The following is a 21149-nucleotide window of genomic DNA, read 5'->3' on the forward strand; positions in this document are numbered from 1 at the left end:
ATGCCAAGAATTAACGCAGCCTTGGACGACCACCAGGCAGAATACCAGCCCACCATGGTAGAGTTTGAAGGTAAAATTTTAGACCTTTCTATCACTGTTCTAATTGATCCTGGAGCTACTTTAAGTTATATTAGTCCAAAGATAGTTGAACAGTGTAAATTGCAGCCTGAAAAATTCAGGAACCCTTGGCTGGTACAGCTAGCTACAGGGGCTAAAAGATGAGTAATGGCAAAAATCAAAAGCTGCCCTATAGTGATAGCAGGACAACCAGTAGTGGCAGACCTGAATATGCTTCCACTTGGGTCCTATGATGTCCTAATTGGGATGGACTGGCTAGAAAAGCATTGGGCTTTAGTGAACTGCAAAACGAAGATCATACGGTACAAGGATGATGCGGGAATAGAACAAGAAATGCAGGGAATTAAACGACCAGTGCAGATCCGGCCAATCACTGCATCTCAGCTAGCAAAATGCATCCAGAATAGATGCCAAGTGTATGCTATTCAGGTGGGCTATGCAGAAACTAAGAATAAGGTAAACCCGCTAGACCACCTCCCGGTAATAAAAGAGTTTGCAGATGTGTTTCCGGAGGAAATTCCTGGACTACCTCCAAAGAGGGATATAGACTTCACCATTGAGTTAATACCAGGAGCTGCTCCAGTTTCGCGAACACCTTATAGAAGGAGTGTACCTGAGTTGACTGAGTTGAAAATGTAACTACAAGAATTGCTGGATAAAAATTATATCCGCCCCAGTGTATCTCCATGGGGAGCGCCGGTGTTATTCGTCAGGAAGAAAGACGGAACTCTTCGAATGTGTATTGATTACCGGCAGCTGAACAAGCTCACAATTAAAAATAAATACCCCTTACCTCGGATCGATGAGCTTTTTGATCAAGTTAAGGGGGCGACAGTATTTTCTAAAATTGATTTGCGATCTGGTTACCATCAAATCATAATTAAAGAAGAGGATATTGCTAAAACAGCCTTCAGGACCCGGTATGGACACTACGAGTTTGTAGTGCTGCCTTTTGGATTGACTAATGCACCCGCCACGTTCATGTGCTTAATGAACAACGTGTTCCATCAATTTTTAGACAAATTTGTACTAATATTCATTGATGATATTTTGATTTATTCTCGCTCTAAGGAGGAGCACGAGGAACATCTCCGGATGGTACTGCAAACTCTGCGAGAACATCAGTTGTATGCTAAGCTCAGCAAATGTGATTTCTATAAAGAGGAAATTCAGTATTTGGGTCATGTGATTACAAAGGAAGGGATTGTCGTGGATCCTGAGAAAATAAAAACCATACTGGATTGGCCTGTGCCAAAAGACGTGGCGGATATCAGATCTTTCATGGGATTGGCTGGATATTATGGAAGATTTGTGGAAGGCTTTTCGAGGGTGGCATATCCCATCACGTCCTTGCAAAAGAAAGGGAGGACATTCAAATGGAGTTCTGAATGTCAACAAAGTTTTGAAAGACTTAAGAAATTACTCACGTCTGCTCCCGTTTTAAGTATAGCTGATCCAGATAAGGACTATGTGGTATGTATCGATGCCAGCCGAGAAGGCGTCGGAGGTGTGTTAATGCAAGAAGGGAAAGTGATCGCCTATGAATCGAGAAAATTGAAGGAACATGAGAAGAAGTATTTTGCCTATGATTTGGAGTTGGCAGCTGTCATACATGCGCTTAAGATGTGGCAGCACTACCTTCTGGGAAGGAAATTTCTGTTATTAACAGATCATCATAGCTTAACAAATTATTTTAGTCAGCCCACACTGAATGCAAGACAAGCTCGTTGGGCAGATTTCTTAAGCGGGTTCGACTTTGACATTAAACATCTGAAGGGAAAGGAAAATCATGTAGCAGACGCACTGAGTCGAAAGGTACAGTGTGTGTACGAAGTTACACTCAGTAGATGGGAAAATTCCTTGTGGGAAATGATGAAAACAGCAGCTAGCCAAGATGCTGAATATGAACAAATGAAGCAACAAATGCCAATTTCCAGCAAAGAAAGTCAGCAAGAATATGAAGTAAGCAGGGATGGAATGCTGCTTTATAAGAAGCGATTGTTTGTACCAAATGACAACAGCCTTAAAAATTTAATTTTGAATGAATTTCATACCAGCCACTACGCAGGGCATCCCAGGTATCAGAAAATGCTTACTTCACTGCGGAAGGAATATTACTGGCTGGGAATGAAAAAGCATGTGGCTGAATATTTAGCGCGATGTTTGGAGTGTCAGCAGATCAAGACGGAACACCAGCATCCGGCTGGGTTATTGCAACCCCTGCCAATCCCAGAATGGAAATGGGAAATTATATCTATGGACTTTATAACTGGGCTGCCTAAAACAAAGAGGAACAATGACTCTATTATGGTAGTGGTAGATAAGTTAAGTAAGGCAACACACTTTATACCAGTGCAATACACCTACAGGGCGGTACAAATTGCGCACATTTTCATGCAAAATGTGTTCAGACTTCATGGACTCCCAAAGACTATAATATCAGATCGGGATGTAAAGTTTACATTCGCCTTTTGGAGAGCGTTATTTGCAGAACTGGGTACACAGCTGAATTTTAGCACAGCTTACCATCCCCAGACTGATGGACAGACGGAGAGAGTAAATCAGATGGTGGAGGACATGTTGAGGGCATGTGTCATGCAAAAACCGACACAATGGGAAGACTATTTGCACTTGGTGGAATTCGCTTACAACAATGGATATCACACATCAATTCAGATGTCTCCATTTGAAGTCTTGTATGGACGAAAATGTCGGACACCCTCAAATTGGAGTGGCCCGGAGGACAAATTAAGGTTGGGACCAGAAATGCTCAAGGAGATGGAGGACATGGTCAAAAAGGTGCGAGCCAACCTAAAGGCCGCTCAAGATCGGCAGAAAAATTTTGCAGATCGGAAAAGAAGGTTCAAAGAGTATCAGGTGGGCGATCACGTCTACATCAGAATTCAAGCCAGGAAAAGTACTCTGCAATGGAGCAGTTGTGCTAAACTTGCACCTCGTTACTTCGGACCTTTTCAGGTCTTGGCAAGAGTTGGGCCAGTAGCTTACCAGCTAGCTTTACCAAGCCACATTAGAATTCATAATGTCTTCCATGTATCCATGCTTAAAAAGTATATCTATGACCCTAAGCATGTGATCAAGTGGCAAGATATACGGGTAAGGATTGCTTTCAATTGAACTAATTGGAAATGTATCTGGAACAAAAGACTGATACTGTTATTAGTTGCAAGTCGAACCGGAAGGAGAGGTCCTGGTCAAGCCGCTGAGCATTCTCGACCGGAGAGAAGTACAGCTGCGGAAGCGGGTTATTACCCAAATTAAAGTGCAGTGGCAGCACTATGGACCTGAAGAGGCCACTTGGGAAGACGAAGAGCTTTTTCGTAAAGCTTACCCGGAACTGTTTGGAGACACTAGACATCGGGACGATATCCAATCTCAGGAGGGGGAGATGTGATGACCCCGTAAAAATGTAATTATTTAAAAGTTACTACAGCAAAAACTGAATTAGAATGATATTGAGGAATTTATTTTCTTTTGAGAGTATTTTGTTGATTTTACATGTGCACTAAAATAATGATTAAGAGAATTACTCATGAAAATATCTGAATTCCCAAAAGGGAACTGGAAAAGAAAATTTAGTTAACAAAACTAGAAATAACCACCTTCCCTAACTGGAAGGGTTTCCAGGGAAAGGGGAGGTTGGTTGAGAGAACTCTGGGCTGTAGAGACAGACAGAGAAAGAGAAAGGGAAGGAAAAACCCTGTATGGACTAAGTCTGGTAAGGACCAGATAGTCAAGCACACAGTGCTGTCTTACTAAGGATAGTGATTCGGTAAGCAGAAGCTTGGGGGGAGACTCAGGTCCCGAAGGACAAGTCTCGCGGTTGGGTGGATAACAAGCTTTACACAGAGATTTGGCAGGAGACTTGTTCTAGACTCACCTTACCAGCGAAGATCAGGTAAGTAACGGAACCCTCATGTCCCCATAGTTATCTGTGTAACTTATAGTGTAACTGTGATTGTCTATGCAATAATTGTAAACAGTATATAGTATAACTATGATTGTCTGTGCAAAAGAAATTATAGACAGTATATCTGTAAAAACCGAAAGATAGTGTAGCTATGATTTACTGTGCAAAAGAAATTATAGACAGAGTATCTGTAAAACTCGAAGGATAGAGAACTGAGATTATCTGAACAAAAGAGAGTGGTATACTTGCAAAAACAAGCCTGATTCCTACCAGACAAATAGGCTTACAGTCGTGGGGAAACCAAACCAGGAAAATCTAGCTATTTATGAGGAAAAATAGAACTCTGGGTCGATATCAAATATTGACCCTTAATGTTCACAGTAAGCCGAATATCTCTCGTTATAATCTTAGACAAAATACCTTTCCTGATAACTTCAATCAGTTAGATGGTGTCAAGTGAAGATCTTAATAAGGTAATAAGAAGGAACAAATAAACCCTGAACCCCGAACCAGGTCAAACCGTAGCAGGTGGGGTTTCTGGAGATTCCATAGCGTTGGAATAAGCCTGAAGGAAGAACAGACAAATACGAACAGGGGAACAAAAACCTAGATAATATCCTGAATCTTAAGATCTGAACAGTTAAGTGGAACAGACTTCTGAATATTACGACGATTAAATATGAAAACCATTACCAAGAAGAGCAAAGAGCTATACGGTAAAACCATATTGACATTCATGTAATGTACAGTGGAAATATTTAAATTGCATCAAGGAAAGTACCAAATTAAACAATCGCATAGAGGTCGCAGAAGTATTGTCCGCTAATAATGAACTAGGAAATCAATAACCATTCTGTATAACTATTACATAACTTCCAGAACATCAGGGGTCGTGTTACGGAGAACCCAGAACTAGTCGACCATACATCTATAATAATCAGATGCAGGCGCGACAATTCTTTAAATTTATGCATATCTGTTAAATACATTGACGATATGGGATGGACCCTTAGATCATACTGTAAACAAAGTGCATGCATGCCGTAAATCGAAAAAGCAGGATTCCAATATGAGAAACTGCATTACGCATCCAGGTAACAATCAAACCATATATTTCATAAAAGAGAACCATTTCTTATCAACATGAAAAGTAACAGTAGCGTAACATAAACAGTGAGTTATATTAAACTATCAGCCGCAAGCCATATGAGTCCAAATTAAACAAGTTAGCCGGTTTCCAACCAGGCTTCAATACAGTCACAATACATACGGTTATAGTCCCAGTACATTCGGCAAACCAAAAATATAAACAGCTGTTTAGTAGAACTAAGTGAACTTCAGCCTCGGGGACCAGAGGTAGAACCCAAATCACCACAAACGAAGAGGTACCCAATTTCCTTAAGCAGACCCATAAAATTTGGAACCAGAATAAGGGCATCGGTCCATCGTGATCTGCGGCCAACCGTGCAATAATAAGGTTGGGGCCTCATTTCAAGCACAGAGGAAAACCCCTGGCAACCCAAAGCGCGACAGAGGAGAATCAACCGAAAACTAAACCCTTGAACCAAGATAAATACCTGTGTAACTCGGCGGGCCTCATCTGGAGGGATTTTCCAATGCCGTAGAAGCTGGAAGTTGCCGTTCACAACCTGTCAAGCAATGGATAAAATATTAAACTTCTGCATAGCAATTAAATTCAAAATCGCATCAGAACTTCCAATTGATTGTATAATTACCTGGCCGATTCGAGAATGAGAAACCATGGAGCGGAAGCCCCTCAGGGATGGCGCATGTGCCTGGAATGGCGGGTGGTCTCGGCGTGGAGCTATGGGGTAAAACCCTTGCAGTGGTGAGCAGAGAGCTGTGAAGCGCCGAGCAGTATGAGGAAAACCTCGAAGAATCCGGAAAAGACCACGTATATACCCTACCTGCCAGTGGTGGAAGCGTGGAGCATTTGTGACCCTCGATCTCATGCAGAAACCTCACACCGTTGATCAAGGCGTTATTACCCAAAAGCAAGGCGCGGGAAAGTCCCAAGCTCAGCAACCATACCCCAATCACGTGAACAGGCCAGCGGGATTCAATGCTGTTGCCAGATGTCCAGCGCAGGAGGCGCCAACAAATGAGGGCAGGACAGTCTTGATACGCTCGAGGAGAAGTCACAGGGTTTTTATGCCATCGTATCAGCGATAGATTATAGACAAGTAATAAACATTGAATAAACATTGGTATGACAACGTTACCTGCCACACCATATACCTCCTCGGGTTAGGCATGTATACGAGGTGGTGGCTATAAATAACCTTATATTTAAACAAGTGCAGGCGCATAACCAAAGTGTGGACACTATATTAATTTTTTTTTTAATGTATATATGTTTTAGCATGTAGATATATGACAATATGTTATATAGTTCTTTTATTTTCAACATGAAGTTAATGAATGACACTATGCACACACACATATAACATTTTAATACATAGATATTATTTAGTATGAAATTTTTTATATTAAATGAGAGAGAAAGAGAGAGATTTACATTTGAAAAATATAATAAATTTAAAATAAAAATGAATCTTTTAATAATGATTTTAAAATTAGTTTACATATTTCATTATACCAATCTAGATTAAATAATGGTCAATATTTAGTAATTTGGTTTCAAAATTTTAATTTAATTATCAATAATTATATTAAGTGGGTGGTAGGGATTTAACCTCCATGAAATATTCTAAAATATTCTTAATAGTATACAAAAATTAAAGGTTGAGCTTAATCTGCAAAATAGTTTTTTCCTTGTTAATCAATATGATTACAAAAAAATGTCATATTAAAAAGTGTCATATGTTTGTTGGGAATGTGGTATTGACAAGTCATATTGTAACATTCTATTTACATATTAAGAATCTCCAAGATAAATTTGGGTTAAATTCAATGGTTAAGAATCTTGTTCCATGTTTTTCAAAATGTATATATGTTTAATTTGTATATTAGTTCCTTTTACAATTAATAAAAATAATATATTTTATAATAAAGTTATAATTTAGTTAGTTTTCAACGTTAAATTTGATGGGTATTTACTTGTATTGGAAGTTATACATAAGATGAAACTCTAACATAAACACACAATGCATGATGCTTATAGATTCTGAGTTAAACACAATATATTATCTTAGTATGAGATTCATTACACAAACTATGTATTCTTGGACATGCTAGGAAAATCTTGTCTTCGTCCTAACTCACACCATGCATTTTGAACCATAAAATCTGAAGCTTGAAGGTTGAAACTCACATGCTCAACCATGGGCCACCTATATGCTATGTAAGACACTAACCTATTGGGAGAGTAAGTAGGTTGAAGGGTTTTTAGTTGTTCAAAAATAATAAAAGTGACAACAATTTTTTGTTTTATTTTGAGATTTTTTATGTAGTTTGTTCAATGTTATTATGCTCATGATAGATCCTAATTTTTATAAAATCAATCCATTTCCCGTTGGAAATGAAAATATAAAATGGGAAGTTAACATGGCCCGTATACAATCAAATTCATAATTGAATTTGAACATGACTATGTTTGTGTCTTTTAAATCTTGAGATGCTAGCTAGAGAGATATGCCCTTACTTGTTAAACAATGATGAATTAATTCAAAACACATACCTTGTATATTACTATTTCTTTCCTTTTATATTATTAATGCCCCATATATATATATATATATATATATATATATATATATATATATATATATATATATATATATATATATATATATCAACGGAATGGGTAAGGGTTTTCATATTAATAAAAGAATAGATTTGGGACTAGAAATCTTACATCTTCAATTCGATACGAAAAATAGGTCTTTGAGAGAGTAAACAAAGTGTTTACTACCTCCTTGACTGATTAAACTTTCAAAACAAAAGAGATGTCCACTGTAGACTCTAAAAAAATTCCAAGAAAAGGATAAAACTTATAGACCAACATTAGAAGATCAAATATAGATTGAACAAACTACAAGCCCAAAGAAATAAAATTGTCTCAATAGACAAGGAGTTGATATCACTACAGGTCACGGTTGTTGATTTCTAAAGCTCTGACATGAAGAGATCTCCTTTTGTCCATGGGGTCACCAAAGGTAGTGCCACTATCTCTCATTCTTTTTGCTTGGAAGGCGGAGACCTCCAAAACTACCACCTGAGAACAAACATGAGAGATTCCTCATTGAGGCTATCTAAATAGTGCTCCATATCAGTGTGGTGAACTAATAGCTTAACTTCAACAAAGAGTTGGAATGAGAACTTCTGACACTCGATCATATCTTCGAGGTTAGGGATTGAGGCAACCAAAGCCTAAGTGGAGTCCATGAGCTTGTCAATCATTTCTCAAGCGCTAATGGATCCATAGTGGTATGAGAAACTAGTCATCCTGTTCTTGGAGCTTGAAGCAAAAACATCTGCTATGAAATTTCCACCATACCAAGGCAAAGGTTAAAGGGGAGGAATGGTTGAAACAACATAACCCGGGACAAAAGAATTTCCACCATTAACTTCAAGAACCAAGAAGGGAAAATGTGGGAGAAAGAGACCTCTAGAGAATGATACCTAATTGATCCTTAAACATTTGCATGAGCCATTCTAAGACAATTGAATCCAAATATTTATGAAATATTTCTAGGATAGGGAGGTGATGAAAAGAACTCATTGCAAGGCAAGAGAATTAAGTCCATAATCAAGAACACAAAGGAAAACGTCGCAACCAAGGTGGAGTGCAATAACTTGAGGCCAAAGATAAATAAATAGATAAGACCGTAAGGGAGGGACGAGGCTAGTGTATGATACCACCTATTTGCCAGAATGTGCCACTAGGTGTGATCTAAGAAATAAAAAGTTCAGGAAAATGGAGAAGTTGACCAGAAAAGATGGACCAAAAAATCCAATGATGTATGAAGGCAAGATCCCCTTAATACACCCATTAAAACCAAATTCTGGAGAGTGGAAAAATGAGATTGCTCCCTATCGACCCAATTATTAGATAATTTAATAGCAATTTAAGGAAATGGAGAATGACACATTCTAGATTTTATTTGTGTAATACCTTGGTTGATATCAACTCCTTTTTTTGCTAGCCCAACAACTTTCGAGTTTAAATGTTTGTCTCAGATAGAGATATTGAGGCCTAGATTCTTTAGATTAGAGGCAACGACTTAGAGAAAATAGCCTTCTTGTATTTGGTGAATTGACGAATGGCTAACATAGAGTCACCCAAGATAGTGACTCGGGAAATTTTTTGTTCATTGGCAAGCTCCAAACCTTTCTAGAGGGTTTAATACTCTACTTGATTATTTGTTGCTCTTCCAATACCCCATGGGAATTGCAATACTACTTTTTCATCATGACCAAGAATGACTTGTCCATCTCCCCCTAAATTTATGGTTTCAAAAGAGATTTATTAATTCTTCAAATATTAGAATCCTGCCAAATGCCTTTTAAAAGTAAAAGTGGGCTAAAATTTATTTTATTATTTATAAGGTTCTCTTTCAATCCAACTCATCATGTTGAAAGTTGAGGTCCAATAACTATTTTCAAAATACATTACAACTTGAACATGCTAATTGAATTTTTTTGCAGCATTATTCAAGGTGACTTGCAAAAGCTATAGAAGTACATAAAAACTCATTATACATAATTTTGCTAAATCATTAGCTAGTTTCACAATAACGAACTTGATTCAATATGAAAACAATGAATATACGTCTTTTCTCTAAATCATTACTAATTTTGTAGCAACTAAGTTGATTAAATATGTTTATGCGGTGTATATGTGTAATTTTACTTTGTTTCATTTTTACAAAATTGAATTAATAAAATAAAACATAAAATTTATATTAAGAAAAAAACTACTCTATAAAAAATTAATAAAACATAATAAAACATATATGGTAACATTTAAATAATGAGATGTGAAGTCTTACCAAAAAGCATGTCATAGAAAAAATTACTCATGTCAGAAAATTTATACCATTGGTTTCATATCATTGAAATAAAAAATCTCATTATCATAATTTTTATGATTTTTGAAATTTTAACATATTTATATTTGTTATAAATTGATATCTATTTATAATTACAAGTAGTTTAATTTATATGGCCACAAATTAAAACCAGATGAATTATACTTACTCTTACAAAGTTTTAAATTAAATATTCATTGATCTAAAAAAATGTCAATTGTCCTCATTATCAAGAAACTGTAAATTAAATATTTGTTTGATGTAAAAGTTTATTCACATTGTGGAGTGACAAGCCCGAAGGGTCGAACAATAAATATTATTATCTCTTTTGACAAATAGGTCAGTCTTCGAGACTACGTAAGTGTTCCAACTTTCGGATATGGAGATCTTCCCATTATTGCCGGTGACCTGCAGTTTGACCACCATGCACGCGTTGCAGTTGCTTTGCATGCCCTTGCATCCCGTTTTCTACGCCTGACTTGTAATCCAAATCCTAATAAATACATGTAGGTTACTTTTATCAATATGTCATCAAAATTTGTTTAAAATTTTTTATAAGATTTGGCAGAAATTTTTGTAAATTTAAATCATAATTATTAAATTTAAAGATTTTAGACCTTCAAAAGATTTAATGATATAAAATCTATTTCGGCCATAAAAAAATATTCTTACTGAAATAATCCAGACAAATTTACAGCCTCAGTAAAATACCCCATCAATATCATCTCCGCTACCCATAAACAAAGCCTTTGGCCTCTTGATAAACTACCATTACATTAGCAGTCATGAACACTCTATCCGTCTACAACGGGTGGTGTATAGACAATCCGATTTGAACAAACGAAAGATCTGACAGTCTATACATCACTACCTGCTGCTCCATAGCCCAGTGGATGGTGCCAAACTGCATGTGATTGCAGATTTTGAAAACAAATAAATAAATAAATATATATATATATAAAAAGAGAGACTTCTGAATTGACAATCGAGATAAAACAGCTAAAATGGTGGATTGTGATTGCAAATTTTGAAAACAAAACGATATATATATATATAACAGCTAAAATGGTGGATAACGTTAGCGCTAACACACGATATTACAACTGGTGTAATTCTCAAACTGTTTATGGGTACGGCCATATAAGATCCTTAGTCAAACAATTTTAAGGATCTATCCAAGTAAACAAGTGATAGAGAATGACTCTTGCCATAGGACAGGGGCTCCCAGTGAATATACAAAGAAGATTTCACGATTTAGACTCCAGAGGCATGTTGAAAACGACATCCCCATAAATTTCAACACCCATTTCTTGATTCAGTGACTGGTTGAAAATGACATTCATATAAATTTCAATGACATCCACCATTTATGCTCTTTGTGTCAACCGTGTTTGGTGTATGGTCATCCCCATTTATAATAAATGTTAGCTTAGACATATTTTAATTTTGGATTTATTAAATGTTTCGTGAAATCAAATATTCAAAGTGTAAATATCATTTTTATTATAAACAAAAGAATTTTAATATGATTAAATAAGCTATATTACACAAGAATATTATTGACAAAACCATACTTTGTTAAATTTTGTAGCGCAAAAATAACAACAATCGTCTCTAATTAATTATAATTATAATTATTTTAAATTTTATGGTTTACACTACATAACATAAAATTACAACTCAGAGTGTCTTATTTTATAAACCAACCTAATGCATCTTAAGTTTGGATCTACCAAATGAAGAGAGGGATCCAATCTCTTTATGCAAACTTTTTTTAGAGTAAAAAGATATTTGATCCCTCTTGCCGCTAGGTAGATCCAGAGTTAAGATAGATCTAGACTCGTTTAATTATAAATTATAAATAATTATAATTATAATAATTAATTTATGTTTTTTAATTTTTTATTTATATTGTTATGTAATTTGACCAAGTCAAAATATTTTATTTAATTTTTAATTTGATTTTAAATTTTATGTTCTATTTTATTTTATTTTTTAATTTTAATTTTATGTAATTTGACAGGTATAAAATATTAGATATTACAACATCTCTACTTTATTTAGGCTAGAAAGTGTCTCTTACTGCAATAAATGCTTAAATTCCATAAAGATGTGTTAGAATGAAAAAACCTTATCTATATAAATACTATATAAATACTTCGATTCTATTAAGCTGAAATATATTTTTTTTAAATTAAATATAATTTATGTAAATAATAATTTTTTTAATTAAATATAAATTAAACCTATTATTATATAATAATAATAATTAAAGAAATAATACCCTACTGGGCAATACAATTAAATCTTGTATAATTAATTATATATATATATATATATATATATATATATATAATCAAATATAAATTAAATATATTATTTTATAATAATAATAATAAATAATAGCCGATAGGGAATAGATGGTGACAAGGTGTAGTGTAAAAATTATTGGTTAAAAGAAAAATTTTCAGTTGATTTTGTCTGTTTAAATCCCCTTGAGTTACAACTACTTAATAAATCAAAATTTTCAGGACTCACAAACCTAGCAAACAAAAAAAACTAACTAATAATATTTAGTATATATTAAATATTTATATATTTCAAAAAAATATTAAATATTTAATTATACTTAAATATTTATAAAGTATTTATTATATTTTAAAAATAAAATTTAAAACTCTAACGCATAATTGTTTAATTTTTCTTGAATCATTATTAACAATTTTTTTCACTAAAAAATAATAAGAATAACTCTGAAATATACAATAGCCTTACTCAAGATTAAACCATAAATCTTACTCAAGCTTAAACCATAAAACCTGTGAAAACCAAACTCTCCCGTATCCAGTAAACCACAACCACGAGATTGGTTTCTAGCCGATTCTATGTAGAGCTGAGAGATGATAATATGAATGTCTAACATTATTTACCATTGAAACTTTTTTAGTGAACCTTGTCAGATCACGAAGTAAAAGTATTCTGTTCGGGAATATTAAATGGTTAACGTTATGTTAAAATGTATGCATGGTAAAGTATTTCCATCACGACTGAAGTTGGGACCAATATCAAAGCTGGGATCAATAATATTACGATGCAACTTTGGAGGTCAAGACCAGCTTCAAGCAATCAGACTATTAATTTGGACCTGTGTCTAACTTTATCATCTGCGGTACTTCCTGTAGCTAACTTTATCATATGTTTTTCTCTGTTTTTCCTTCCTCTCAACATCACTACGTCCCCTCACTAAATTCCTTAGTAACTTTTTTGCTACGGTATTCAACTTATGTGGGAATTCGGTCCAGCATGGAATTAGTAATATTTATTTCGTCCTCTTCCACGTGGAAATCTAGAATAAAATAGACCAAAGTATTTATTAACTCCTATTTCATAGTATTTCTTGGTGGTATAAATTGCTCATGGCGTTATCTAGCCCGGTGATAAATTGGAGGGATTTGAATTTGAAACTTGATTGTAGTGAAAGATGTTTGATAATTATGTTTTATAAAACAAAAAGGGAGATACGTATATAAAAACTTGTTTTTATAAAGAAGTATTTTTATTTTATTGGAAAATGTATTTTACAAATTTAATAAGAACATAAAATATAATTTTTTTATAATACATAATTTTTAGATTTAAAGCAACAGGATAATGGTTCAAGACCCAGACACATTTATCATGAGTGAAAGTATGTTTTTTTGTGGACTACTAGCGAGGTAATTCCAAGTGACATGGTTTTCCTTGAATAATAGTAATGAGTCAGCATGCTTTTATGGATAATAACCAATAATAGTTGCCCCACAACTAGTTTGACAACTGAGTTATCTAAATTGCCCCACATATGGTTTTCCCACTCTTTATATATATCTCTTTATATATATAAGAAAAATAATTAAAAATATAAAAACTCTTATAAATAAACACTTTTTATACATTTATAAAAGGAGGATGTGTAATTTCTTTATGATTTAATATGGAATTGAAGCTTCATATTATGTATAAAAAAGGAGGATGTGTAATTTCTTTATGTTTTAATATGGAATTGAAGCTTCATATTATTTCAATGTGAACGGTGAAGAATTTTCTTTTCCTTTTGTTAAAAAAAGATTTCTTATTTGACATATAAATGCATTTTACATTGCAATATGAGAGATGTATATATGGATACATTAATAACAAAAAATATTATTTCAATTTTCACTTTAAGTAAAATACTTCAATATCATTTATCTATCTATCTATAAAACAATTGAAAGAAAATTTCTTAATAAAATGAAAAGGTTTTTTTAAAATAGAGTATGAGGAAGATTTGTAAATCTTCTTATACTCAATGTGAAGTTACAATTAGAAATGTAAAATATCTTATAATTAAAAATTTTAATTAAGTGTTACTCATTATTATGACAAAGATGTATACGTCCTTTTATGTTTTATATGAAGTCAACACATGTCATATATTATATAATAATTTTATATTCAACATGAAATTGACAAACAAAATATTTCTTTGTGTTAAATATAACAGCTGGAAAATAAATTCACATCTCCTGAAGAGAAGATCTAAAAATAAATAGAAAATAAAATAGAACTACTGGAGAATAAAATGGAGGCAATGGAGACTAGGTTGCAGGTTGTAGAAAATCAAAACCAAGATACTAACCAAACATCCTAGCAAGGAGATGGTGATACTTTAGAGAATCTTAAAATGAAGGACATGATTAAAGAACTAGAAGAAAAAGCTAATAGTCGTCTCACCCTAAATAGTGTGGCAGATAAATTAGATATCAAACCAATTAAAGATGAAATGAAAAAATTGATAGAATTATATCATGAGCATAACAAAAGGGCCTTAAATCTTATATTATTTGGTCTGAAAGAGGAGGAAGACGAGGATACTTTAGCCATAGCTCAAACAGAATTACATAATAGATTATAAATTGAAACAACGTGTCTCACAGAAGCAACAAGGTTGGGGAAACTAACTGAGAATAAAGGAAGGTTGATCCAAATAAAGATGAGCTCTACTGACCATAAGTATGACATACTTAGTAAAACCTAAGTCTAAAAGAAATGGGAATATTTATAAATGAATATCTCATTCAAGAAGATCAAGTAGAATTAAGAAAGGAGGTTCAAAAGGTAAAAGAAGCTAGGAAGGAAGGAAAATGGGCAATAATCAGAAATAGAACATTATTCGAGATAGAAACCAAAAAGATAGTAATAAATAGCAATTCAACAGGCTTCAGATTCTTTCGTGGAATTGTCGGGACTTTCCATGGAACAAAGGCCCCAAGTTAAGTTGGATCTCGAATGATGTTGATATTATATTTCTTGTTGAAACTTGGGAGCACGAAGAATCTAAGGTCCCAAACATAGATGGCTTTGCACTATGGTCTACCTGGAACAAACGATCCTCCCGTAGAGGCATTGGGGGTATAGCTTGTTGCATTCATAAGAACATCTCCCCCCATGCTAGGATTTATAAAAACGAACCTTACAACCAATATAGTTTGATATAAATTACTGACGTTAATGATGAAAAGACCTACATAGCAATCTGTTATTCCCCCCCATCAATTCTAACTTCTATAAGAAAAAGAGTCTAAATAAAAATAGTCCTTACAATGGTTTAGAGATGATATTTCTAGCCGAAGGAATGAAGGTAATATCCTTTTAATGGGTGACTTTAATGCTCGAACTTCAAGCAACCAAGCTATTCTTCTAAGCAATTATTCCAACCCTAATCCTTTTTGGTTAGACGAAGATCTTACTTTGGCTAGCCGGTACAAAAGGAGCTCTGAAGACCTCGAAGAGAATTTGTTTGGGTCAGAGCTAGTTAAGCTCTGTAGTGCTCAAGATCTCATAATTTGCAACGGTCTAAAGAAGTGGCCCAATTCTAGCCAGATGACCTGCATCCATGGGCTTGGTAGCAGCGTGGTAGACTATGTTATTTCCGATCTCCCTTTATACAACGAAATAATAAATTTTGACATCTTAAACAACCACGAGCCTAACTTTGATCATAGGTCTTTACTTATAACTCTCAATTTTTTCATGCATAGAGATCCCATAGAAGATAATCCTTATAGACAAAAGAATGTAATCTTTGATAGAAATAAAAATGGTCTCTTTCTAGAGGAATTAAAAACTAATTTGCTTCCTTTATCTTGTATAGACAACAAAGAAGACCTCTATCATAATTTTACTACAACGCTCTCATATTCTATTAACAAGTTCTCAATTGAATTTTCAAGTAATAAAAGAAACAACAAAACCAACCCATGGTAGGACACAGATTGTAAAAGTGCGAGGAGATTAATTAAGGAAGTGCTTGATGAATCTCTTAAAATTGGCAAGATAAAAATATACAAAGCCCTAACTAAAAGGAAAAAAAGGCACTATATTTGTAAAAGATAAGAGAATCTCTTACACCTCTCTAAGGTAGCTCCTAAGAAATTCTGGAGGCAGATTCTAACTAGGAAAACTCAAGATAATAATAAACTTGCTTTACACGACTAGAATTCCTATCTTAAAAAGCTTTATGAATCTCCGAATGTCATGAATAACTGTGAAACCCTGCTCACAACGAAATAAGTTTTCTCATTAGAAGACATTGATTTTGGGGTTAAACGCCTGGAAATGGGAAAGCTAAGGACATTGAAGGTTACCAAATGAAAAACTTAAAAATTGGAGGTCTTGTCCTCATCCCCCACATCCAAAAGCTTTTTAATCAAGTGGTCAAGCAAGGGTTCTCTAAGCCTTGGACTTAGAGTCTCATTATCCCTATTTTGAAAAGTGAGGATACAAATAACCCCTCTAACTATCGGACAATTATGATCAGCCCTCTCTTAGCCAAGATATATGGTATTATTTTGGAAAAGAAGTTGAGCATATGGTTTGAAAGTAAAGGTAAGCGGGCTAAAGGCCAAGTGGGTTTTAGAAGGCAACACTCAACAACGGATCACCTTGTTACACTTAGGATCATTGTGGAGAAATGACACAATGATAAATCCAATCTCTTTTGTTGCTTTGTGGAATTTAGAAAGGCTTTCGATACAGTTCCTAGAAACAACCTATGGAATATATTAAAAGAGCTAAAGGTCCCTTCAGAGTTGAGAGCTGTTGCTATAAGGTTATACGAGAATGTAATTGTCAAGTTAAAGAGCAATGAGTGGTGGCCGAAAGATATTAAGTGTAATATCAAAGTTCAACAAGGTTTCCCCCTCTCCCCTACCCCATTTGGCATTTACATCGACAAGCTAGAAGGTTGTTTAGAGGAAGCAGGATGTGTTGGAACGATCTTAGCTGGGATAGTCATCATCCTTCTCCTCTACGCTAACGATATTGTTCTTCTCGGAAGGTTCCCATCTGATCTTGATAAGCAACTTAGAATTCTTAAGGATTTCTGCTCTACCATGGGTATGACTGTTAACGCTGACAAAACAAAAGTTATGATTATCAAATCCAAGAAGGACACTTAAGCTAATTTTATGTATGACAATAGTAACTTGGAGGAGGGGTTGCAGCATCTCTAGAGAATCCTGGAAAAAGATTGAACAAATCCAGAAGCGCTTTATAACGTATAACCTCAAAATTAAAAGCAATACACCCTATCCTATTCTCCTTATAGAAGTGGGTATTTCCCTTATCGAGAGCCTAGCTATGACTAGGCTTCTATTGTACAAGCACAAAGTCAATTACATAGGAGACCATAGACTTCCTAAGCTAGCTTTAAATTCTAACCAAAACCACCTAAGGCTCAAACGAGGTTGGTATAAAGACACCAGGGCCTAGTTAAACCATTGGGAGATCGACGGGAATGTTGCGTTGCAAAACATTAATAACATTAAAAATATTGTTATTTCTAAGTTAAAAAAAAATGTGGTGTGAGAAAGATTTAGCAGCTAAAAGAAAATTAAGATATTATAAGGAGGTCATCAACCCCACCCTAGAAAATCAAAAGTATCTATCGTTTTTAACTAGCGCAAAGAAGAAAATTAATATAGCCAAGATTAGAACGAACTCTCATGAGCTCCATAGTGAAATGGGTCATTGGGTGGTTCCTAAAACACCATGGATCGAAAGGTGCTGCCATCTCTGTGAGAATATGAACATCGAGGATGAAAATCACTTCCTCTTAGAGTACCCCACATACAACCACATTAGATCTCAGCTTCATAATCTTTGTTGCAATACTGACCTTCGTAGCCTTCTTCGATGTCAAAATTATAGTGAGCTCACGAGGCTTCTCTCCAAGCTTTTTCAACATAGGAATAAAACCTTAAATCAAACTAAATAATTCGTTTTCTTTAGGTCCAATAGACCAAAGTTTGGTCTCAGTGGACGTTAACCACCACCATCACCACCACTATCATCATCATCAATAAATGTATAGTAAATTTAAAATTAAGATAATTATTTTAATAATAATTTCAAATTAATTTACATATTTCATTAAACAAAGTTACATTAATTAATAATTATTGATTTTTAATAACCCTATTTTCAAATTAATCTACATTAATGATTACTATTTTAAACCCAGGTTTATCATATCAATTATACCAACCATTACGAAGTTTTAGATTAAATATTTATTTTACGTAAAAGATAATAATTCTACAAACCATTACGAAGTTTAAAAAGAAATTATTTATTTGATGTAAAAGTTTTTTTTGTGTGGCGTGTTGAAATCTAATTTCAACGCTGCCGTACGCTATCAACCAAAACCGCCTGCAAAACCACAAACCCGGTTTAAAGATTTCTCGGACCGCCTACCTGCAGAGAATGGTTTTCGTACACAAGGGCCCGAGAAAATGTGGAGCCGACACGTGGTTCAGCCCTGACGTAACGCAACGTCATTTTCTCGGGAGGTTAATGTTCAGCACTTGTTGGCCTTCCGATATCATTATCCGCCGTTCGATCTGCTCCACTCCTTTTAGCCCTTGATTGATTAAACCTACACACGGGCCTGCATCAAATTAAATGTTGCGTGGAGTGAAAGAGTTTTTGGTTGACCGACGTGGAAGAATAGTCCTGAAATTTAATGCTGCTACATAGTTTTAGGTGAATATCATAAATATGGTTATGGGCACATTTTAACATATTTTTTTTATATACTTTTTATACGGCATGTATTAAAACCAAAAATAGTATGTAATAAGTAAGTTTTTTTTTGTGTTGACTTTTTATTATGGGGCACACAGGAGGTAAAGAACTTGTGCTCACAGCAGCGTAAAAATATGTGGGTGCAGTAAAAGGTGGAACACACAGCAGTGTGTAAAAAGATATGAACAGGTTTGTAATGTTTTTGTGATGTATTGTAAAACAGAGGTGTAGCAAAAACCATGTGTGGTTTTGCACACCAGTGCATAAAGAAAATGGTGGAGCGAGTTTTTGTAACTCTGTAAGTTTTGCTTTTACAGCAGTATGTAAAATTGTTTTACACCAGTAAATGTGAATGAAGGTTTTACAGCAGTAAATGTTAATGGGAATTTTTCCAGCAGTGTAAATTCTCATATGGAGACAGAGTGAATGTGTTTTTTTTGTTTTAATGAATAGAAATATTTTATGGTGAAATACTCTGTCTCTCAGTGAAATTTTTTTTAAGTCTTCTGTGTGCACAAAAGATCCTGGAGCAAAAGAAACAGAGCATTGCCTCTGTGTGTTTGAATATTTGGTTTTTTTGGTATTTTCCCCATTGAAAAATAACCAACATGGCGGAGAGCCGAAGGATCGAATGGCAGAAAGTTCACTGTTCCAACTTTCGGGTATGGAGATCTTTCCCATTATTGTCAACGGCCTGCTGTTTGACATTTATGCATGTGTTGCAGTTGCCTTGCATTCCTGCGCATCCCGTTCTCTACGCCCGACCTGTGATCCTAATACAAGTTAATTTCACTAATATCGTCTTGGCTGCTCATAGATAAAGCTGTTCGGCTCATGATGAACAACCTGCCACATTAGCAGACGCGAACGCTATCTATTCCTCTGTAACGCGTGGTTTATAGACAATCGGATTTGAATAAACGACGGATCGGACAGTCAATACACTACCACTGGAGTCGCTGCATGGTTGATAATGATTTTCTTAACTATCGAATATTGATATTTTAAAATCTGCATGTTATTGATCGTAGTTTTACTTATATTTTTATATATAAAAGCAATTTCAAATAAAATTATAAAAAACAAAAAAGTTAGTGATTCTGCTGTTTAAGACTATTACACTGTGTAACACTCAAAATACTAAAACTTTTAGATAAGATTTCAGTATAAATTAATTTATATTAGATATTTAGATTTATTAAAAAAAATTCATCTCTATTTTCACGCCATGTGATTCTACATTGTACACATTAAGATATAAAGCATGAATATTGAAATTTGAAAGTTGAGATTCACACTACATGTCTACATTCCTAGGTCATTGATATTTTATATAAAACACTAAAAGGACTCTTTATGTTTATCAAGATGAAATAGTTGTTTTCATTTGAATTTGAGAGATTTATATATGTTTCGTTAATGTTGACACATTGATGCTAGATTTCAATGTTTATAAAAAGGTCTATTTAATACTTTAATTAGAATATATATATATATATATATATATATATATATATATATATATATAGGTTGGGTATGAGAATCTCAAATTTGTGGTTACATAGGCTATGATGCTTCCTCTACATTCACACTTGAATCTAAACACAATTGGGTTTGTGCCTTTTTGGTGTTACCCTATCTGTAAGGAAATCTCTATTCTTTTTTCTTGTTAGAAGATTAGGAATTTCTTCAAAATCCATGCGGCATATCATTATTGCTTGAAATGTTAGAATTCTCATAAATTTCTCATTTAAAGGTGGCTTCAAACTTGTTTTATTATTTGTAAGGTCCTCTTAAAATCTAACTCATCAACTTCCAAGCTAAAATTGATTGTTCATCCTTAAAATAAGTTATAGTTAATGGATTTGACCAAATCAATTGATTTTTTTTTAAATAATACATAATTATACCAAATTATTAACTATTTTGACATTAAAAATGAATATAATTAATCTTTTTAAAATAATATAAAACTTATATATCTATCATATTACTTTATTAAAACTTATATTATAATTAAA

At 34.1% G+C, this 21149-nt stretch overlaps 1 protein-coding gene across 1 annotated transcript; it reads left to right on the forward strand.

Annotated features, from left to right (window-relative positions):
* Positions 1-225: 225 nt before the first annotated feature.
* LOC149242475 (uncharacterized) lies at positions 226-2360 on the forward strand. The gene is made up of 3 exons (XM_089370847.1): positions 226-713; positions 1221-2078; positions 2234-2360. Exons 1-3 carry the CDS (start codon positions 226-228, stop codon positions 2358-2360), a joined length of 1473 nt encoding a protein of 490 aa, XP_089226973.1.
* The last annotated feature ends 18789 nt before the right edge of the window (positions 2361-21149 follow it).

The sequence above is a fragment of the Pinus tabuliformis genome, chromosome 8, assembly GCF_031772625.1.
Source record: "Pinus tabuliformis cultivar Carrire ecotype Pingquan chromosome 8, CPIR1, whole genome shotgun sequence".
Classification (NCBI taxonomy): domain Eukaryota; kingdom Viridiplantae; phylum Streptophyta; class Pinopsida; order Pinales; family Pinaceae; genus Pinus; species Pinus tabuliformis.